Source organism: Girardinichthys multiradiatus, chromosome X (genome assembly GCF_021462225.1).
Source record: "Girardinichthys multiradiatus isolate DD_20200921_A chromosome X, DD_fGirMul_XY1, whole genome shotgun sequence".
Lineage (NCBI taxonomy): Eukaryota > Metazoa > Chordata > Actinopteri > Cyprinodontiformes > Goodeidae > Girardinichthys > Girardinichthys multiradiatus.
The window spans coordinates 19,198,235-19,221,173 of NC_061817.1; the positions used below are offsets into that span (position 1 = coordinate 19,198,235).

Consider the following 22,939-nt stretch of genomic DNA (forward strand, 5'->3'; position numbering starts at 1 on the left):
GGCGCCCCCCTGTGGTGTATACAGTACATGCACTAGAAATTCTTCTACGCTAAATTAATAATTTGCAATTTCATTGTTTTTTCAAGTAATCTGAATTGTTTTTGACTCGGTTCGCCTTTCAGAGGAGCTTGACCAGGGCACCTTTAATGCAAGAACCGCCGCTGGTGGAAGCAGAACTAAATAAAGCTATTTGCTGGCTATTGTTTGTTGTCAAATATCAGGGTGGAGTTCTATCATTTGACGCCAGAGGGCAGCATGACAGCCTGTTGAACGGGGGCTCAGATTACTTTTGTCCTACACGGCTCACTGTAGTAGCCCGGCGCTGGAGGTCGGGCATGCTCCTGAAATGTTCACTGCGAAATGATCCACTGGCGCCGAAATGAGCGCGATTAAGATGAAAATACACACAAACAAGACACAGAAACGCGTTTAAATCGTGTTCTTGCTAAGCTGTTAGCGTGCGGCTTGGCGCAAACCGCGAAGGCACCGCAGAGGAGCTTTGGGAAGTGTCCGTCCGTTTTGTCCTACAAAGGCGGCGGGTGTTTGACAGCAGGAGGGCCCGACGTTAGGAAACCGCTGCGGCTGGAGGAGGTGGCAGGAGAAGGAGGAGGAAGGCTTTCTGAAGACTCCATGAAACAATAAAGACTCGTTTCTGCTGAGGGAAGTGAGCTGAATCATGAGGAAGGACGTGAGGATACTCCTTGTTGGGGAACGTAAGTAGTCAGTAAATATGGCAGACTGATAATATGAGCCAGAGGTTACTGTTAACATGAAATCCAACCAGTTAGGTTAAATTAAAGTTATATAATGCTATTATTGCCTAATTTGGGTTTAACTGAGGCTATTATCCATATAGTTGTTGCTAAGTGCTGAGGATTAAAATGCTGCTTTATATATTCGGATATTCGCTGAATTTTTACTCATTCTGACCATTTTCAAAATCATATCTTTATTTGCGTCATTTTTCTTTTACTATAATTCGTGGCTCTTTTAAGCCTAATAAGTATAAACCCAAATGTATCTATTATTTGCTCTACTTTCTAGTCAGAGCGACATTTTTCAAAGTTAAACCAGTTTTATGTAAAATAGCATTACAAGAACTTCAGTGACTCAAGATCGTGAATCTAGGTGAAAAAGTAAGACTAGCTGAAGAGTTAAAAAAAAATCTGTAAATCGTTGTCTCAAAATTAAAAAAAATATCTTAGTATAATTTTTTTTCATATATTATAAAACATTAAGCAAAAAAAATATCTTTGAATGTTCAGCCTTTCTAGTGATTGAAATAAATGTCAGTTAATTGTCTTGTAACAGTTTGTTTATTCATCCAAAAGGTCACATTAGTTACTGTAGGACATGAAAATGTAGCTGTTAAAAGGGCTTGTAATATTTCTTAGACTCAACAGTAAATTTCAATCCTTAAATTGAGATCAAATCTGTTTCCTATTTTTGCTGGAAACTGAACATAGCACAAGCTAATAAATCATAGGCTAACTTAAAGTTCAGCTTTGTTTCTAAAACAGATGATAAAAAAAAAAAGACATGGCGAAAACAATTCTGGGGATGTTTACTTTATCAGCAAGGATTCTGAAAACTACAACCTGCAAGAGCAAATAAATAGGATCTGCAGCCAGATTGAAGCACAAATGGCAGATCTAAGGTTAGCTGACAGTAGCATACTTATCCTGAGTTTGGTGCTGTCTTTTTATTTTCTTTTTTTCTTTTTATTACATATGCACCGATCAGGTTTTTTCTTGCCGATACCGATTTTCACATTTCTTTGGGGTCTGACCTGCTGATTTCACCTGATTCAAGACAAGATTCAACTTATTCACATGTCAGAATATATACCTGAGTTTCATTAAACTGAAAAAGGTGCTTCAAAATACATGCTGTTGGGTAATACTCTTCCATAGACTAAGAATGGTAGGAATCTTTACATTTGATGCATTTGATGAACAAGAAAATAAATATTCAGAGTTTTCAGTATTTGACCTGAGGATCACAGATCCGAGCTGATAAAGGGAATATGATCTGATTGCAGTCCCGAGTTCAATTATTTTTTTGGTTTTCTTACTTCTTGCGAGAAAGTAATAGCCAGGTCTAATATCTACCAGGCACGCAAATTTGTTAAAATTGTATTTAAAAAAAAAATGTACCGGTAATCATTAAGCAATCCAGGAGATCCTTTTAAAAATATCTGGTTTCCCGGTTGGAAAAATAAGAAGAAATGCGTAGCAATTGACTTTCATGCATTTGTTTACATGTTTATGATTATCATAGAAAAGCAGATCAAACATTTCTAAGTTAAATATTCTACAATTTTGCATGTTTAATCAGAACTGAACTCACATAAACTAAGTTATTTATTTTGTATTTAAAAATAAAAGTAGTAGATACTCTGCCTCATCAAAAAGCAAAGTGAGTTGCTCCTCTCCACTGATGCCAGATTGCTCCGGACCAGTGGTTGCTGGAAATTTGGCAACTCCTTTCAATCAGCTGGGCTTCCTTAGCTAGATAACTTTAAATCAAATGGTCTTTAATGATCATCTAACTTTGATTGTTCTGTACCATGGTTAGAATTTAATTTGGCCCCTATATAACTGGATCTGGACCCGACTATATGACTGTGTTGCATTGGATTAATTTAAACTGAACTCAGATTGATTTGGGTTCTGTTTAACTGCCTTCTTGAAAAGTGTCCTGATGTTTTGTTGTAATTTGGTGCTATAAAAATAAACAAAACTTACCTAAAAGTGCTGTTTTCACATTATTTGTTATGCTTCAACTAAATCCACAGACCTAAACATATTAACCAATATATTATACATTTTGTAGGCTTATATTAACTTACCAAAAAAGTCACAAATTTCCTTTTGATTTCACAAACTCGGCACAAGTTATTCTGGGTGAATAATAGTCAGAATCCCACCATTTGTCCTCCACATCTGCAGGTTTTCCTTCACCTGGTTTCTTTGTTCTCCTGACACGTCGTCAGAACTATTTATACTTCCTCGCTCCATTTGGCGAGTAGGAGCGTTACTGAGAGCACGGCAGCCAAGCGCTACGTGACAACTAAGGTGTGATGTGAAGCTCAATAGTTTGTAGAGTTACTCCGCTGTCTGAGAGGCAGATGGTTGTACAGTGTAATCTTACAGATCCATGCTTTTGCAAACATTTAGTTTTTAATTTAATAGGATTACAAACACGTTCTTGTAGATTAGTGGGGTTTGTGTTTGTATATATATTTAGTTGTAGCATTTTATGCTAGGGCTACATCTGTAATTTGGTGATTTTCAAAACAGGAAATAGGAGGAGATGGAAAAAAAGTTCTGTTTTCTTCAAAGGTGAGGATGAAGACATGGATAGATTAGAAATTATGTTGCTCCTCAATCTAACAGAGAAAAGTAGATTTTTCTAAATATTGTTTTAATATTCATGTGGATTTATCTGTTTGCATGCATATGTATAAGTTATGCATGTACTACATATATAGCTCTTTAAGGGCTGCGATATTGTTTGTGGATGTCGATATGACCTGCGATAAAGACTGTTTTCCTGGAGATTAAGATTTCTAAAGGGATGAAGCAAAACATTCACCTTTTGTCGTTATTTTGTGAGTTATGGAGCTATTTCTGGATCTCCCTCACGTTTTAATGATGAGTGGCTGTATCGCTCCTAATGTGGTAAATCTGCTTCCGGTTACTTCGGCCACCCTCCAGGCTTGCCAGCATGACTGTCACAGTGCTGTTGTGTCATTTTCTGAAGTAGAAATCTGATGTGGTTGTTTTCTATGTGCCTGCAGCCAAGGTGGGGAAGACGTCACTGATCATGTCTCTGGTTAGTGAGGAGTTTCCTGATGAGGTGTGTTTTAAAATGCATTCAGATGGTGTGTAATAAGTCAGATTTTGACCTATTCATAGGCAGTTTCTCATACTCACATGTTTTTTTTTTTTTTGTGCTGTGGTCTGTCTTTGCAGGTTCCTCTCAGGGCTGAGGAGATCACCATCCCAGCTGACGTTACCCCGGAGAGGGTACCCACACACATCGTGGACTACTCTGGTAACTCTGTCCCAACACAAACACCCTCAGAAAACAGTAGAAACACACAACTATCAGTCCTGTCAGTTTTAAAGCTGATTAGTTGTGCTGCACCTGTGCGTATCTTTAATTTATTGTAGTATAAGTCTAACAGTGTAAACTCAGTAACTTAGAATAAAGGTTTAACACTGAGTTACTTCTTTAATGTGTCTACGTAAGAGAGCTTCTGCAAGCAAACCATCTAGTTTGAATGTTCAACGGGAACATTTCAGGAACATTTGGGAGGTATGGAAAAACAGTTTACTAATGTTTTTGTCACATTTAGAAGCAGAACAGTCAGACGAGCAGCTGTATCAAGAAATCTCCAAGGTAGGTTTGATTTCATTCTTACTGCTGGTGCTCTGATGTTCTTTATTTCATGCATTCAAAAGCTAATGTTTCTGTTTTTCTCTGTAGGCAAACGTGATCTGCATAGTTTATTCAGTTAACAACAAGAAGTCGATCGAAAAGGTGAATATAAGTTCTGTCAACATCACGCACAGATAGAACTACGATATGCTTAGAAGCTCCTCTTGATGTTCCGATCCGTTCTCAAGTATTAAACCCGATCAAGGCATACTCCTGCTCCGTTTGGAGAAGCATACAATCCGCCCAACTACCCATCCACCCACTTGGCTATCCATCCATTCATTTACATTAACTGCTCCATAATAGAGCTAAAATAAAAGGTTATCGTAGAATGTGTCCAGGTTGTGAGACTGGTTTTTCAAATGGAAAGCAATAGCAATTCAGTTGTGAACATTGGATAGTTCTGGAGACAAGTTTGGTCAGAGCTGCATTCAGTCATCCATTAAACTAGTCACATAAAACTGCAGAGGTACTGGGCTCTCAGGCACATACATGGTTTATCAGATCGGGGTTTGGTATAGCGATGATTTTAAAATGGCCCAGGTCGGTATAGGTGATGAACAATCTTTATTAGAGCATCTTTCTTAAAAATATTTTGTTTGATCAAATGTTTCCATTTGCAGAATTTAATTCTGTATCTTCCTCCCAAAGGTGACAAGCCACTGGATTCCTCTCATTAATGACCGGACAGATAAAGACAGCAGGTGTGTAAACAATAAAGTTACAAGCAAATAATCATTTTTCATCATTTATTCTTAGATTACTGACTCTTTTATATTGATTGAGTTTTCAGTCAATGTCAGCAAGTATTTTAAAATGTTGATTTTTGGCGCTATCAGTATTAAACTCATTTAAAGTGACGTTGACAGAGATTTGTAACTTTACAAATACATTTTAATTGATGAATGTATTGAGTTGCTGAGTGGCTTTATTATGATCGACTCATTATTTCTGCTCTGTAATAATAACCGGGTTTACTGCAGGGTACCGTTAATTCTGGTGGGGAACAAGTCTGACTTGGTGGAGCACAGCAGCATGGAGACCATCCTGCCAATCATGAATCAGTACCAGGATATTGAGACCTGTGTGGAGGTAAAAAAAAAACTGATGAAACCTCTTATTCTTCACACAAGATGATGAATTTAAAGAACGATGAGGCTTACATCAGAGTGGTGGACCTATGAAACTGTGACGGTTGGTGGAAGACTGGCTAGATTCAGAGATCGGAACCTGAGTCCACTCACATACTGGCTGAGTCATTAACTGGTTTATATTACTGAGTCCCTCGCTCAGACCCCCTGACTCTCTGACGGAGGGATCGAGAGCACGTGGGGTTAGAGGCCTGGCTGGCATCTGTCTGCATTGCTGCTTTTATTCAACTTTCTCTCTCGTCACACATCCCAGGAAAGACTTTCTCTCTTTAGACGGATCAGTTACAAGGTTCCTGGAGGACGTGAGAGACGGCACATACACAGTTGGCCCGGATTTAGACCGAGTATTAAAAGACCGACTGTTTTACTGCGGCATCAGAACTCAGAGAGGAGGATGTGGAATAACCCTGAGCAAAAATACCACCGTTTCACAATATTTTCACAAACATGCATCGCTAAATCTATTTTTGCATTCATTATTACTTGTTTATGACATTTATCTATTGTTTTTTGGCCATTTTGCTGTGCTTATGGCTATTTTTGCACTTTTTAGTTTCATACAAACTATGCAAAACGTAGAATGATCTAAATTTAGCTAAACTAAATTTTGTGCTCTTTATAAATAACGCAAACTTAACAAGCAGGTGTTAGCTGGTAATTAGCTGTGCTATCTGCTCAGTCAGTTAGATTGCCAACTGTAGTTTGAAAAACGGTATTACTTTGTTGACAGTGATAGCTCATACTCTGTTGATTATATGTAAGTCTTACTTGTAACAATAAAAAAAGTTGTAGCCTTCTTTTGGGCCAGCTTGTTAGCAGTGTGCAGCAACAGATGAGGGAGGAGCATCCCTAGGATAGTCTATACTCTCCTCATAAAACCTCTGACACGTTCTCCAGCATCTCATCAAAGGACTTTAAACTGTAGGGAGGAGAAAACTGCATTTTCTTGATGGTGGCAGAATAATTATTTTTATTAAGCGTAAATAATACAAATAAAACAAATAGTTTGAGAAAACTTTGCGAAGATGTGGGGGAAAAGAAACACGTTTATAGTTTAAAATGCAAACATGAAGTATTGGCTTTGGAGAAAGATTTGCCCTTCCATGTGTGAAGTATGTAGATCTGTGTGACTAATAAGAGTATTATCGTTGATGCGGTAGTATTGTGCTTTTGTATTTATCTCCCATCACTGAATCTCCATTAAACCTTAGTGTTTGTCCGTGCAGATCAGCAGTTTGACATTTCAGGATGTTTTTTCTCCTCAGTGTTCTGCTAAAAACTTGAAGAACATCTCTGAGTTGTTCTACTACGCCCAGAAGGCTGTTCTCCACCCAACAGGACCCCTGTACTGTCCCGAGGAGAAGGAGGTGAGCCTGCTGAAGTTTATTTATCAGCAGAACAGTTTTTAGGCTCTGAAAGCACAGTGGGAACGATAATACAGGTCGAGGTTTGATGCTTTTCAGGTATTTCAGAGCTGTTTTCCCTGCAGGCATTTCGTCAGGAGAAACTGGTTGCATCCGTGTGATTGTTATCAGTAAAACCTGTGCTCTTCCTGCTTCGGCATTGCTAAATGTCAGCTGTAAAAGGATCCATTTATAAAAGTGGAAAATGTTACAGGTTATTGTTACTGAGCCAATCATCTGTGGCCTTCTGACACTGCTGTGATACACGAGTGACTAGAAAGCAGGATTTTAAGTTAATTAGGCAACAATTTGTCTCATGATGAGGGAGTTTCGAACTTTAATAAAGGGTGTGTTAAACGTCTGCTGTAATAAATCAGCTCAGAAAAAAGACAAGTTGTCTGGGAATTAAGAAGTCATCAAAACACTGAGTTTAGTCAGGAAATAAACAGCTGTCAAAGTTTTGTGGCTGAGGCTTTTAACGGCAGATATCACTTTTAACCAATTCTGATTTCTATTCAATAGCCATAATATAAGAAAACACAAGAGCAGCATTACATTTGTGTAAGTTAATTATTTGTGTGAGAGAGCTGTAGCTTTAAAACTGTGGTTTACTCATATTTTAAAACAAAGTTAAAATGATAATGGAGTTGACATTTTAAACCGTCTTTAGCACCTTATATTAGCAATAAGTGTGTCTAGCTTTACTTAAAATGTTGGTCTCCAAATCCCCACCCAGCATATTCCATAAAGAATCAATACTGAATGCCTATGAGGGTAAAACTGAGCAGCTTTTCCGTGATACGTTGAGCCTTTCTGTTCTCTGCTGAAAGTCTTGCTCTCTCTCGCTCTCACGCAGCCATGTCCAGGAGAAGATCGCTTTTAGATAGCTCCTTAAATATCTGTGCTTCCTCTGTCTTCCTTCATGTCTCCAAGTAAAGAAAAAGGATCCAACATCAGTCTTCTTCCCTTAGTGACGACTTTTACACTGAAGAGTTTAGCTGTTTCTGCGACCTGTTAGTTCCTGGGTGTGCTTTGGACACTGGTCAGAAAAAGATCCGATTTTTTTTTTTGCTCCTGCCTGGTCGCCTGATCAAGCAGAAAATCATCTTATTCCAGTACCAGCTGATCTCCTGCAGCAGCTCTGGGTCTTTTGTGTAAACCTGATGACTTAAAAGCTGTTTTGGTAGTCAGCTGCTCTCACAAAGTCTGCCATATTATTGATTTATTTCAGTGTGTAATCAACACATTTATCTTCATTTAAGATGCATTCAAGCCTAGAAAGAAGCCTTTGAGAGTTTGTTATAGGCTATATTCAGCTCTTAAAAGTAATGAAATAACCTTGTTTATTGGGATGGTTACGACGTCCTAACATCAGGCCCCAGAAAACAAAGAGAAACTCAAGTAATGGAAGAAGGAAACTAATGTGAACGCAGATTCTTTTGGATATTTGCTGCATTAACTTTTAGTGGAGATACCTCCATTTCATATGGAAACACTAAAACCAGATTCAGGCTCAGTCCTGCACATGAAAATGGAGAGAAGAATCTGAAGAGTATTTATTTTTTATCTATTTGATGTCACCTTGAAGAGGTCTGAATTCATTTTGTTTTGTTTTCTCTTTGTCAAACATGTAGCCTCATAAATGGTGACGTTTTCTCTGTGTTGCAGCTGAAACCTTCCTGCATTAAGGCTTTAACTCGGATATTTAAAATCTCCGACCTGGACAACGACGGGATCCTGAACGACAATGAGCTCAACTTCTTTCAGGTAATTCCTTAACTGTGAAGATGCGTGTCATATCTGCAGATTTGTTACATTAATATAACCTCGTTTAAAGAGGCAGGTTTAGGCACGCACAAACATCGTCTTGTTGCATATGTTCATAGAGAACATGTTTCAATACACCTCTGGCGCCTCAAGCCTTAGAAGATGTGAAGAATGTGGTCAGGAGGAACATGACAGACGGAGTTAAAAATAACGGACTCAGTCTAAAAGGTCAGGCTTTGTGTTTCTTTGGTTGTCTTCCCCTCTCTGTCAGGTTTTGCAGGTTTTTGTTGTGTCTCATCCTTTCATTGACTCGTTGCAGGCTTCCTCTTCCTGCACACACTCTTCATACAGCGAGGTCGACATGAGACCACGTGGACGGTGCTGAGGAGGTTCGGATACGACGACGACCTGGAGCTCACACAGGAATACCTGTTCCCCATGTAAGCAGAGAAATTACTCAAGATTTTTAAAACAAAAAAATGTAAACCTCAATAAAACATAGCATTCATGTAGTGTTTAGTTTGTTCCTGGCAGTAGCTTTCCTTCAACGTTTTTTATGGAATTACAGCAGACTGTAATCTATCCATCCATACCTCCCAGAGGCAGGATCTCTCTCCAGCTCATTCAGGGAGATCTGATGGTTTTCTGAAGTCTGTCAATCATTTATTCATCCTCCCTATAATCTCCTTCCAAAACCACTCACCTAGAGGACTTCTAAACTGGCTCATGTAGGTGCAAACTGATCAGATCCCTGAATAGTTCTCCTAACTCCCTTTGATGCAGAAGAGCAGCAGATCTACATTGAGCTTCTCACCTCACCTCATTAGGCTGCGTCCATCCACCCAGTGGAGGAAGCAGATTTCTGCCGCTTGTATCAATGATCTATGTTTCATGATCATAGATGAGGGTTTGTAATGTAGACAAACCACTAAACTGATGCAGGTTTTTCTTCAGTGTGAGAGACCAGCATCTACATTACTGCAGTCGATGCCCTAATCCGTCTATCCATCGACCTTCACTTGTGAACAAGATGGCAAGATACTTACTGAAAACACTTTTGTCTCTGCTGGAAGAATAGAAAACTCAACTCTTATTTTCTAATGCTATTATTAGTATTATTGTTATTATTATCCTATTTTAAAGCCAAACCAGAGTGACTCATCCTGACACCTAAAATGTCTCAGCCACTGAACACAAACTGACCCAGAGCCCATCTCTGTTTAGACAACATCGTTGGAAACCCAGTAGGTCAGCTGCTGAACTAATGTTTGTGTCCATGTCTATTTCAGAATAAAGGTCCCGCCTGACTGCACCACTGAGCTAAACCACAACGCTTACCTCTTTCTGCAGAGTGTCTTTGACAAACATGACAAAGTGAGTGGCCATGTTAGTTAGTATAACCACTTTTTTTGTTCAAGATACTCCCTTGATTTTAATGCATCATGTCTTTATGTCTAAAAAGGAGCTGTTTGTGGACTTATTTTATAACAGGACAGAGACTGTGCCCTGTCCCCAGAGGAGGTGAAGGACCTGTTCAAAGTATTTCCCTACATGCCCTGGGGTCCAGATGTCAACAACACCGTGTGCACCAATGATAAGGGTTGGATCACATACCAGGGATACCTCTCCCAGTGGACGTGAGTGGGTTTCTATTAATACATGGACACAGATGCTCTCTCCTCCCAAGTTTATTTAACCCAAATATATTCACACAAGGTCACATATCAGCATTTTAGAGCATAGAGGTTATTTAAGTACTGATTCCTGCTTTGTTTCTTCTGGCAGGTTAACAACGTATCTGGATGTCCAGAGGAGTTTGGAGTATTTAGGTTACCTCGGCTACTCCATCATCTATGAACAGGAGTCTCAAGCTGCAGCTATTACTGGTAACAGATCAATATGTCTTCAGTGCCTTTGTATGTAAGCTGCAGTTAAACAACAAATAAAAAGTCATTCTAACTACAGAAGATGCATTTTATTTCTTTTACCTGAATAATTGTAGCTGCCATACAGTTATCTTTATAGTTTGCTTCTTTGAAAAATGAAAAAGGTGGTTTGTAATCATAATTATTCAAATTATATTATTGATTTATTTGTTGTTCCTGTTTTGTGCATTAACTCCTTCGTCAGTGACACGTAACAAGCGCATTGACCTGCAGAAGAAACAAACCCAGCGCAGCGTCTTCCGCTGCAACGTGTTGGGAGCGCGCGGCAGCGGGAAAAGTGGCTTCCTCCTAGCTTTCCTCGGCAAGAACCTGCAGGTCAGTCAAAGCGGCTATAAAATTGCTTCAGAAAAGGCAGCCCGCTTCAATTATCTCAGATGTATCACATAATCAACTGATAAATATATTTCTAACATGTTTACAGGTTGTTGTTTTAAACTTGTATCAAGTACATGTTCCAAATTACAATAAATGCAAATCACAGGGTTCCTTCAGAGTCTTGAAACATCTGGAAATAACTTTTAGTAATTTCTGGGTCTGGAGAAGTGTTGAAGAAATAAAACTGAGTGACGAAATGTTTGGCGTTCCAGATGTATTTTCCTTCTTTCTTTTCACAAAGGAAAAAATTTGGTTTAGACAAACCTATTATAATATCTTAATAAAAAAAAAAAAAAAGCCTATTTCACAAGTTTTTTGATTATATAGAAATTCTGCAGAATCTGCATTTAGTGTAGGATTCTCCAGCCCTTACTTCAAAAGTCCAAGACTTACAGATTTGTTTTAATCCAAGCAATGAAATGACCCTATGCTGCTAACATTAAAGCTAATTTCATCATCATTTTGTTTCATGATTTGTCGAACCTTAATATAATTAGACCCAATTAATGTTCAGGCAGTTAAAAGTTAATATTTTGTGCTCAAATGTCCAGAATTTTCTTAATAAAAATGCTGGAGCCCCCAAAACAAACAGCAGGATTAGTAGTTACAAAAAAAGTCGTTTGGTTGCAGGAGCTGAAAGTTTGTGAGAATATTTTGAAATATTTTCACACATTTAACCCATAGTTTAAATACATTTCTATAAGTAAATGTAGTGGGGGGTTTTTTGCTTCATTTTTCTCTGTTGATCAGAGTGTCTACGAACTTTTAATCAGTAATCCGAGACTTGCGGTTTTCCCTGGGAGGCAAATAAGATGTGACACAAAAGCTCATTTTTCTTAGTCCCTCTTCAAAATGGCAAAGACAAGAGTACATGCCATTCAAGTGAAGCAAACGTTTGTAATTCAAGGAACAGCTATAAGAAAAATAGCTGCTCCTCTGAACGTGCCCACATCTACAGCAGTAAATAAATGGTTCTAACATATAGTGTAAACCCCTTTTAATTCAACAATAGAATTTTGTTTTAAAGCACAATACTTCGTGAATGGATAATATTGACTTGATTATCCACCACAGAGACAGAGGCAGATCAGAGAGGACCACAAGTCCTACTATGCCATCAGCACCACCTACGTTTACGGTCAGGAGAAGTACCTGCTGGTAAGAACCTTTTTATTTTGAGCAGAAGCTCTCCGGATTACTGCTAAATAATCACTTTGTGTTACAGCGGGCCGACAGTTAATCCCTCGGCCTGTTTTTGCTCCCTCTCTTGCACGCTCGCCACCAGCTCCACGAGGTGATGACAGATTTTGACTTCCTGTCCGAGGCCGACCTGGCCTGCGACGTGGTCTGCCTGGTGTACGACGTCAACAACCCGGAATCTTTTGAGTACTGCGCTAAGGTGTACAAGGTATGATCGTTTCCATCAGACATATTAAAAGCTTCCTTTATCAGTCTGCACTCTCAGAACAAAATCGTTTCTTTTGCAGCAATGCTTCATAGACAGCAAGACGCCATGCGTAGTGATAGCCGCCAAGTCCGACCTGCACGAGGCGCGGCAGCACTACAGCCTGTCGCCGCACGAGTTCTGCCGCAAGCACAAGCTCCACCCGCCGCAGCCGTTCACGTGCAACACGACCGAGGTGCCCAGTAAGGACGTCTACACCAGACTCACCACCATGGCCATGTATCCGTGAGTATTAAAACACAATGAAACCTTTTACGCCTCATCTAACCTGTCTTGCTGTTTTCCTGGAAGAATAATTGACCATAAAAGATTAGACACCATGGATTATGTTTCCACTTTTCTCATCGTGTGATGATCAGTTTCGGAAATTTCCCACCACGCATCCAAATAACGTACAGACTGTTTGTGTCTAGTCTCTTATAAAGTAGAGTTGATTGTGTTTAGTCATGGAGGTCCCTCTAAACCCTGAGGGGTGTTTTACGGACTCGAAGCTCTCAGATCGGATTAGGTTTCAGAGTGGATTATGAAGCACTTAAAGGGATGTGCCTGTTTAATCTCATTGTAGCAGTTTAAGATCCCGTTCTTTAAATACCGAAATCACACACAGCTCAGTGTTAGTAGCAGTTAATCAGTTTTAACAAAAGTCATGACAGATGGGGTTCTGAATCCACTAAGGCTTGGTGATGTTAGGGGAAAATCCTGCTCAAACATTCCTTAGATTATCAGGAAAACCAGCAGCTCCAGTCCGTGAGTGCTGCTGTCGTGCAACGTTTGGATGCATCCCTCCTCCCACACACCTAAATCAAAAGTTATTCTATTGACCCTCTGCAGCCTGACTGTCTTCATGCTTCACTTCTCCATAATTAGGATTTTGTCAAGCATTTTAAGCTTTTAGTTCACAACTAACAGGTTTTTGTAGAGAATAGAATAATTTTCGCATTATTTTAGGGGTGTAAATGTCCTAAAATAAATGCATCTATTCAGTATTATTCAGTATACAATCCCTTTATAGTGAAGGTAACAAGCTTTTTGTTTTATTACATTTTTTACTTATTTTTAGTTTCCAGGAACTTATAATCCTTGACTGTTTGACACAGAGCCACTTTTCTATTGACCACTAGGCCAGAGAAGGACCCATATGTTTCTTGAGGAGGATGGTAAGGGAGGTAAAATGCAGCAGCAAGGAGGGGCATCTATCTTCATGCCAACTAGGAAAACATTTTGCTTTCCTTCCAGTACAAATGGAGTAACTATTGATGGTAATTGGAACTGTACGTTTTGGTCAGATGAGGCTAAGATTGAGCCTTTCAGCAACAAACACCCTGGTGTGTGTGTGGTGTGAAAGAGGATAAATATGTGGAGAAATGCCTCATGCCCATCAGTCTTAAATGTACATTTTATTTCTTTTAGAGCCGTTTTTATCTTTAGGAAAAAAACTTGTTTCTTTACAGTTTGGTAAAATATTTATCTCATAGTCAATCATAAAAGTTATCTTTTGTATCTTTTGCATTACATAGATTTACTTATTATTGTGTAACGTTATCTGGAAGAACCCAAAATCCTGAATAGGAAATGCATTGTATGTAAAATACAAGTTGGGATTTATGAATTTTGAGATCTAAACACGAGTGTATCAGCTACATTGTATTCAGACCTGTTCCATCTGAGCAATAACTGTTTACATTATGAATTACAGTTTTTCTGCAGGTATTATGTTGCTGTTAAATATTTCAGCTAATCCACCTGCGACCACTGAAGAGGATTAGGTCTCTAATTTACCGGGCCTTTCCATATGACTAAAATCAAATCTGATCGGGTTTCAGCTCTCTGCAACATTTTCGTCTTGTTTCAACTAGCTGACAGTAATGTAATTGTTCTTGTTATTCAGGATAAGATTTTATTTAGTTTTTATCTACTCTCGGTCAGGAGAAAAGCTTGTTGACAAAAACTACGAAGAACAAATTTCGGTTTGAACACAGACACCCTCTGTTAAGTATGGTGGAGGATCTGTGATGCTTTGGGCTGTTTCTCTTCAAAAAGGCCATAAAAACTGAAAATGGGTCATCATCGGGTATTCTTTTCAGTTTAATGACTTCTGTAAAGTTGTGGATCTCTAATGATTCACATGTAGAGTTGAGGCGCAGGTACGCTTCATGTACAGGGGTTGGACAATGAAACTGAAACACCTGGTTTTAGACCACAATAATTTATTAGTATGATGTAGGGCCTCCTTTTGCGGCCAATACAGCGTCAATTCGTCTTGGGAATGACATATACAAGTCCTGCACAGTGGTCAGAGGGATTTTAAGCCATTCTTCTTGCAGGATAGTGGCCAGGTCACTACGTGATACTGGTGGAGGAAAACGTTTCCTGACTCGCTCCTCCAAAACACCCCAAAGTGGCTCAATAATATTTAGATCTGGTGACTGTGCAGGCCATGGGAGATGTTCAACTTCACTTTCATGTTCATCAAACCAATCTTTCACCAGTCTTGCTGTGTGTATTGGTGCATTGTCATCCTGATACATGGCACCGCCTTCAGGATACAATGTTTGAACCATTGGATGCACATGGTCCTCAAGAATGGTTCGGTAGTCCTTGGCAGTGATGCGCCCATCTAGCACAAGTATTGGGTCAAGGGAATGCCATGATATGGCAGCCCAAACCATCACTGATCCACCCCCATGCTTCACTCTGGGCATGCAACAGTCTGGGTGGTACACTTCTTTGGGGCTTCTCCACACCGTAACTCTCCCAGATGTGGGGAAAACAGTAAAGGTGGACTCATCAGAGAACAATACATGTTTCACATTGTCCACAGCCCAAGATTTGCGCTCCTTGCACCATTGAAACCGACGTTTGGCATTGGCATGAGTGACCAAAGGTTTGGCTATAGCAGCCCGGCCGTGTATATTGACCCTGTGGAGCTCCCGACGGACAGTTCTGGTGGAAACAGGAGAGTTGAGGTGCACATTTAATTCTGCTGTGATTTGGGCAGCCGTGGTTTTATGTTTTTTGGATACAATCCGGGTTAGCACCCGAACATCCCTTTCAGACAGCTTCCTCTTGCATCCACAGTTAATCCTGTTGGATGTGGTTCGTCCTTCTTGGTGGTATGCTGACATTACCCTGGATACCGTTGCTCTTGATACATCACAAAGACTTGCTGTCTTGGTCACAGATGCGCCAGCAAGACGTGCACCAACAATTTGTCCTCTTTTGAACTCTGGTATGTCACCCATAATGTTGTGTGTATTTCAATATTTTGAGCAAAACTGTGCTCTTACCCTGCTAATTGAACCTTCACACTCTGCTCTTACTGGTGCAATGTGGAATCAATGAAGACTGACTACCAGGCTGGTCCAATTTAGCCATGAAACCTCCCACACTAAAATGACAGGTGTTTCAGTTTCATTGTCCAACCCCTGTAGTTATCAGTGTTTTAACCTTCTGTACGTGAGCTTTGCGCCACGCAGTGTTTTACTAAACGATTTGGTGTTGCTACTGATGTTGGCACGCTACTACTCTTCATGAAAAACATTAACAGACGCTGTTTATTTATGGAAAAAACATCAAATAAAAACAAAGCCTAACGCTGGGGCTTTAAAACAGCTTAGCTGAAGCACAACTGCAGACATCATTTTCAGTTTGGCAAGATTTTAGCCCTGCATTAATGACTAGCATAGATCCGTGGGAAAACCAACCTCCTGACTTCAGAGGAAAATGCTTTAAACTTTAAGAGAAAATTCGCCTGAAAACCTTTTGGGAGAATCCTCATGTCACAGAGCTCATTTTTGAAGTTTTTCTCATCCTTTGGTCTCTTTTTGTTTATAAACCGGCCCCCAAACTGCTCTGAGAAATCAAGTCGGACAAGTTAGCAATGAAGAACCATTTTAAAAACTCGACGTGTTATTTGTTTTCTTGTTTTTCTGGTTTTCATCATCAGAAGTTTAGTTAAATGAAGTGTTCATTACTGATTATCTTTGAATTAAAGTTAATAAATACATGCACCGATCTAACCGATAGTTTTCCACATCTTTCTGTTTGCTGTTTGCTGTATGTTGTGTTGCACTAGTCGTGAATACACGCATTTCTTTGTGTCTATCCGCAGCCACGCCCGCCTCCGCTGCATGTGTTCCTGCAACAGGTGCACTTATTGCCTGTGTCAGAACCTCCTCAAGTTGGAGCTGCTGCGCAGCGTTAAGGCCCAGCTCCGCAGGGTCGTTTACAACAGGTTCATACACAGATGACTCTGTAGTGTTTTAACAGAGACTCCCTGCTCTTCCTCTCAAGGCTCCTTCTAGATCCAAGCTCAGTATCACTGCTGGCAGTGACGGCTCCTCTGCTCTGCTTCAGTTTTTTGTCAGATTTGCTCTGCATATCCACTGCAGGAACTAAAGGTTTATCATCAGGATGGTTTTCATGGTTGTTGTCATACTGGGAGGCTGTTACAGAAAAAAGACTCTATGTGGGGTGAAAGCCTGTTGACATGACTTTATACTAAACCGTTTGCTTATAATGTTCATTGTGTTTTGGCGCCTAGTTAAAGCCTGTTGATCTAGTAGTGTGGATACACTGCTTTGTAAAAGTATTTGCTTTTCTTTGGGTTGAAATTTGTACAGCAGGTTGGAGCATATGTGTCATCCGCTGCAAAAATAAAACTAAGTGTTTATTATTTTAAATGAGACGTCCTGATTTAATTGGTCGGTGGTTTCTGCTGCAGCTCCAGCCGGCCGAGCCGCTCTCTGTTCAGTGTGGCACGACGCAGTGTGACCGGTCTGTGCCAGCTAACACCCAGGCTGCTAGCCAGGGAGGTACCCGTGTGTCTGCGTGGAAGTGGCGTGTTGCATGGTGCATGATTGTGCAGCAGTAGCCAAGCAGTTATTAAGGTTTTTCTATATTCAGAGGCATCTTTTTAAAATGATGTTAATTATAGTAACAACGGTAAATACACGCCAGTATACAACCTAATAAATGTCTGTCCTGACTAAATATCAGATATGATTCATTTTAAACCTGCAAGAAACAAACTACAGCCCTTTATATCTTGTGTAAATAATAAGGGTTAATAAAACAAAACTCCTCTTTGGCGGATCATTGAGCTGTTTGATGTTGATGTTCCTGCAGTGGTTTTGCAGACTGTAAACTCTGACTTGTGCACATACAAAATGAGACAAACGCAGCCAAACTTTTGTGTTTGTGTTTCATTCAGTCTGAAAACTTCATATTTTGTTCAGCATGTTTGATTTCTCACAAGACTTAAGAATCCAAACTACTTGTTTTCTGTGAATCTCTTTTGACTCCTGTCCAATCAGTTGCTTCATTGATCAAATTTGATGTTTTCAGTCTCATTTTGTCTTTATTTTCATGCCTAACGCTGAAGTTTTAATACACAGGGGACTCTGTTGTTTTGTATTTGAATTGGACATCACCAATGTGTTTCAGTGTCCTCCTGTGTATTAAGGCCTTATACATTTGATTAACAGGCTTTTTGAAATCAAAATGTGTTTTTTTGTTTTCTTGTTAATGATTGATTAAACTGCACCAATCACTTTCATTTCATCCTGTATTTCTTTTCCCCATGTCTTTTATTATTTCCCCCTGTAGGTGTTCATATACGTGTTTCTGGCTGCCGCTTTTCCTCTTCCTTCTGCATTTTTTAACCTTTCTTTAACACCTGCTGTTTGATGGCCTGGTTCCCTTGTTCTTTAGCTTTTAAATGAAATGCCTGTGAAATGCTGCCCTCTACTGGTGCCTGAAAGGTTTTGTCTCTTTCTGTCTACATTAATGGGAGCTCAGTGTTCTGAATCCGATGGGAGTTTGGTTTAACCAGAGTGATGGGATATGCGAGGTGTGGGATTGTTTCTGATAAATTTGACCCGAATGGAACCGGACTGAGTGACGTTTCATTCACTGTTTGTTTTGATGGCCTTTTCTTCTTTTCAGCTATTAAAGCAGCATGGATGTGTAGATTATCACAGCCATCTGACCTGGAACGACTCAAGGAAACATTTAGGGTTCATTAAAATGTCACACAAACACAGTCAGAGTGGTGAAAAAGATAAGTTAAATAATAAACGAAAGAGTCATAATATGTCGCGGCTAAATCAGTTAATCGGGAGACTGTAGTAGTTGTTTTAAAATGGGTCAATCTTTCCAGGTTGGCTGCTTTTTGGTGTGAACTGCTTTTATTTACTGTTTTTGGGGAGCTTTTGTTTGTTTGAGATGTGCAGCCTGGATGGACCTGGGTGAAAATGTATTTTTTTTTTCCTTATTATCATATCATTGCTAACATTTTAAAACTGCAACAAATATTTTGCAAAAAAAACCCAAAAAGAAGTCCGTATCAATTTGTCCCAGTTTGCTTGTTTGGTTGATTTTATATTAAACAACCATTTAATATTATATAAATTGAAGATTTTAAATTTATTAAAAAAAGTAAAACATTTTAAGCATGTTTACCTAAGATTTCACTGCCAAATATCGTAAAAATTGTCTTTATTTTCAGTGAACCTTGACAAATTAGTTTAAATTAAATCATAATGTAAAGCTGTTAAATAGGATACATTAAGCAGCTTGTTTTCAGTTTGGAAGCTGTTCAGGAATGAACTCTTTCCATCAACAGAAGTGCTTCATAAGTCATGAAATTTGTAATTGTTGCAAATAAACCGACTAATTGTATATTTTAACGGTTATGCAATTAAATATAATGTATGGCTACACATTCGTATGTTAAAACTGAAATCTGACTCATGACAGTTTTAGGGTTTAAAACTGGCACCAACAACCACGGCAACCACGTTGAACGTCACTTAAATTCCCATTCTGATGCTCTGTTTGAACTTCACCAAGTCATCTCCACCACATCCACATGCCTAAATCCATTGAATTGCTGCTATGTGACTGGCTGAGGTGGTATTTGTGTTCACAGGCAGCTGAACCAGTGTACCTAATAAAGTTGCTGGTGAGTGTATATTACTGAGATGCTGTGAAGTATGTTGGAGCTGCCCAATATACTTTATTGGGCAGCCCCATGTTAAAGCAGACATTTGAAACATGTTGGATTTGACCCCATGTTAATGCTGCTTGTAGATTCCTATTAATTAAAAAAGTAACAGGTAGATCACTAATACTTGTGGCCCTAGCGGGTATAGTTCTCCCAGCTTCACCTGCTGTGTGGCGTTGTGACTGTTTGTGGGAATGCTGCTGGGCTGGGTGGAAGTTGCTTTGGTGTTCCTGCTGAGAGTGGAGGATTTCAGGCTGATGCTACAGGTTTTACAGTCATCTCCAACATGGAGCAGCCCACCTTTATGGAGGCCTCCGCTTGAGCAGCCAGCTCCTCTACAAAGGTAAAGAGAGAAACCACACCTACAGAGAATGGGTGTGTAAACAAGCAGCAGCTTGTCTTATTTTTTTATATTAAGCTCCGTCAGCGTTCTGGGGGTCTTGTCCAGAATTGTTACCATATTTGGTGGAGGCTGTCGGTCCTGGTGTTTTTTTGTTTTTTTGCCTATACAGCCATCTTTAAAAAAGAAAAACTTCAATCGGATTTCCTCCTGCTACCCTTTTCACCGGCTTTTTGCTTCTTTATTGCAAACTGTTTAGGTCATTGCTCACTATTGCTTGTACTGGGTTAGCCACATTTTAAACAGCTCTGGAGGAGTCTCAGCTGTGATTGTAAAATAAAAGAGAGAGCTTCCACTCCTTTTCCATATTAAGAAATGCTCAAATCTATTCGTTTTCATATTTTCCAAAAGCATGTCTAAACCTGCTTATGCTGAACACGGATTGGTTCTGAGCTTCTGTGCTTAAAGCATGCCGAGTGTCTGGAAACAAAGGATTTAAAGCAGACATGGGATGGGCCGGTATTAGACTTATATCTTTGAGTAAACAACAATGTTTTAGCATAATCTCACTGATCTTATTTAAACCAAAAAACAACAACCATTCCAACTGCTGCAAATAATAATGTAAAATATGGATAATAACTTATAAGGAATTATACTTGAGTTATTTATAGTTACACCAATGAGATTTATTTATAGTACATTATTTAATTTTATTTATTTTGGTTTTAATACATAGACTTATAAGAAACTGGCTGTATTGAATAGTTTTTTTGTAAACATGCTTATTGTCCCGAATATTTTAGATTTTTTTCTATTTTCTTTTTAGAGTAATGAAAGTACAACAAACTAATGTTAAAGTTAATCAGGTTAATTAGGCCGGTTATTTTCTCCGGTAGCTAGCCTGCAGTCAGCTTCTTTACATAAATGAAGCTCGTAGTTCACTGACTGTACATTAAAAATGGGCTCACCTTAATAAGAGTTCTGGAGGCTGTCCAACCCGGAGATAAAGGATCGGTAAATAATGTACAGTTTGTTGTCATCTATGTTATAGGCTTATTTTATTTCCCTGAGATTCCTCCAGGGCTGCATTAGAAATGAATAATAAAGTTTTGTTGTTAAGTAGATCTGCTGCTTTTACGACACCAATCTGTTTTTCACCCTGTATCTCCTCGTTTTTTGACCTTGTACCCTAAACCAAATGTCAAAACAAAGCATGGGTTCCTTTTTCAGGTCAGATCTCATTGTCATCTGTGGTTCAGATTCAGGAAGTTACCCTCTGTAGAGGCTACCCACAGCTTTGCTTTGTCATTTGGCACGTCAGAGAAAACCCATCCCTGCAGTTCTGGTCCTTGTTTTTACGCTGCTTCATGTTTACCACCCTCACCTGCGTGGTTGTCTGTCCTCTCACAGGCACATGGCCCAGGCGGACCTGAAGAACTCCACCTTCTGGCTGAGGGCCAGCCTCGGTGCCACGGTGTTCGCGGTGTTGGGCTTCGCCATGTACAGAGCACTTCTAAAACAGCGGTGATGGGGCAGCATGAGACGACTACTTCCATCTTGGTCCTTTTTGTTCCTTTCTACCTGAGAGACTTTAAAAGACTGCCTGAACAAACCAAACAGGCTCATTGCCTCGAAACCCACCTCTCCCCTTTCTCCTAAAGTAACACGAGCGAGAAACAAACTTTTATACGATTGTGGATTATCTGTATGTTGTGAGCAAAGGGACACTGTTTCTAAATACATTCATTCTGGGATCTTTTGGTCTAATCTGTTAGTAAAAACAGAATTATTATTCTAGATAATCCGGTCCTGTTTCAATCCTCAGGCTCTCATTTAGTTTAACATGAGGCAGCCAAAATAAAACACTGCAAAGGGACTTGAGTCTATTTTTATTAAAGTATATGCAATATGTTATGTATTTATGTAAGACTGTAGGACCCGTAGAAAGTATCACAAGCCAAACGCAGGATCAGCAGGAGACACAGCGTTACATTCAACACCAACATGCACTTGTTTCATTTGTGTGTTAAATTATTAACCCATTTCTTTGGAGTGCACCACATGAAACAGATTGCTCATGTATTTTTGTATGTAGTGTTATAGCTTAACACTTCTGACTGCTTTTATTTTTCTGGTTTTCAAATAAAGCTTTGACCCTCCTTTTTGTTTTCCATTTCTGCACTACAAGCAACCTAGAAACGTGTTTCCCCTTAATCTTCGTCTGCAGCATTTTCAATAAAGACTTGTACAATATGGTACTAGCTTTGTGTTTGTGTGTCAATAGGTGAAACCAGAGTTGCATTTAGAGTAATTCACCCACTTCAAATTTAATTTATTTGGAAAATTCAGAATTATTCAGGTGTCAGCAATACAGAAATTACACACCTTTATAAAGTAAATAAAATTATTACAAGGATTTTATTCAAATTAAGCACTAAATCCTACTTCTTCTTCTGCAGACTTAAAATTACTTAACCCCCTGACCAGAATGTGGAAATCAGCTTTTGTGAGGTCCAAATTAATGAATGAATCAAGGGTTTTCCTTGTTGCATCAGATGTGTTTGAAATAAAATACCTGGACTATCCATGGTAATATTTTGTTGCAGGTTAGAAATATGGCACTGTCAAAAAAAAGCCCCAAAAATGTCAGAAAAGCGGTGATTGCACAAGAAGGCAAAAAGTTACACAAAAACCGCAATGGGCCTAAATATTCTCAGTGATACAGTTAGAAGCATAGTTCACTAGTCTAAAGTTAAAAGGAACAGTGGCTACATCACCTGACGCTGGAAGAGGAAGCTATCGACTGCGGCCGGGTTATTAAGGAAGGTACTGGAAAACCCTCGACTGACTGTAAAACACCTGCAGCAAGACTTGATGGCATCATTAGTCGGATTTTTTTGTTACACCCAAATGCAATTCACCAATGGAACGTACTTGGCACAACAGTACGTTCCAACTGTTTTTGTGTCAGATCTACAGTGATTTACAGATTTCTTCTGTTCAAAAAAAAATCACTGAATTTCTGCATTTTATATAA

General features: G+C 39.3%; 1 protein-coding gene and 1 long non-coding RNA gene across 5 annotated transcripts in view; one reads left to right on the plus strand and one right to left on the minus strand.

Moving 5' to 3' along the window:
* Positions 1 to 2,958, minus strand: part of LOC124863573 — a 40,686-nt gene extending 37,728 nt beyond the window's left edge. The window contains exon 1 of the long non-coding RNA XR_007037159.1: positions 2,852 to 2,958. This is a non-coding gene — a long non-coding RNA (uncharacterized LOC124863573). The remainder of the gene's footprint in view (positions 1 to 2,851) is intronic.
* LOC124863571 (mitochondrial Rho GTPase 1-A) lies at positions 293 to 22,160 on the plus strand. Of its 4 annotated transcripts, none has more exons than XM_047358005.1 (20): positions 293 to 713; positions 3,803 to 3,861; positions 3,978 to 4,059; positions 4,367 to 4,407; positions 4,495 to 4,548; positions 5,098 to 5,150; positions 5,430 to 5,538; positions 6,863 to 6,964; positions 8,669 to 8,767; positions 8,887 to 8,995; positions 9,087 to 9,207; positions 10,057 to 10,141; positions 10,259 to 10,404; positions 10,553 to 10,653; positions 10,898 to 11,028; positions 12,163 to 12,246; positions 12,374 to 12,496; positions 12,576 to 12,778; positions 16,665 to 16,787; positions 21,313 to 22,160. In XM_047358005.1, exons 1-20 carry the CDS (start codon positions 677 to 679, stop codon positions 21,428 to 21,430), a joined length of 1,980 nt encoding a protein of 659 aa, XP_047213961.1. In that variant the 5' UTR covers positions 293 to 676; the 3' UTR covers positions 21,431 to 22,160. The 4 variants fall into 4 exon arrangements, with proteins under 4 accessions (XP_047213961.1, XP_047213962.1, XP_047213960.1 ...); XM_047358006.1 differs by lacking the exon at positions 21,313 to 22,160 and adding an exon at positions 18,161 to 18,839 and having other exon boundaries at positions 4,364 to 4,407; XM_047358004.1 differs by having other exon boundaries at positions 295 to 713; positions 4,364 to 4,407.
* The last annotated feature ends 779 nt before the right edge of the window (positions 22,161 to 22,939 follow it).

Bases quoted from the DNA above. Each gene is read 5' to 3' on its own strand.
- LOC124863571 (XM_047358004.1), top strand. From the start codon at position 677: ATGAGGAAGGACGTGAGGATACTCCTTGTTGGGGAAC. The intron at 4,549-5,097 runs GTGAATATAAGT...TTCCTCCCAAAG, and splicing joins ACAAGAAGTCGATCGAAAAG to GTGACAAGCCACTGGATTCC. The intron at 5,539-6,862 runs GTAAAAAAAAAA...TTTTCTCCTCAG, and splicing joins ATATTGAGACCTGTGTGGAG to TGTTCTGCTAAAAACTTGAA.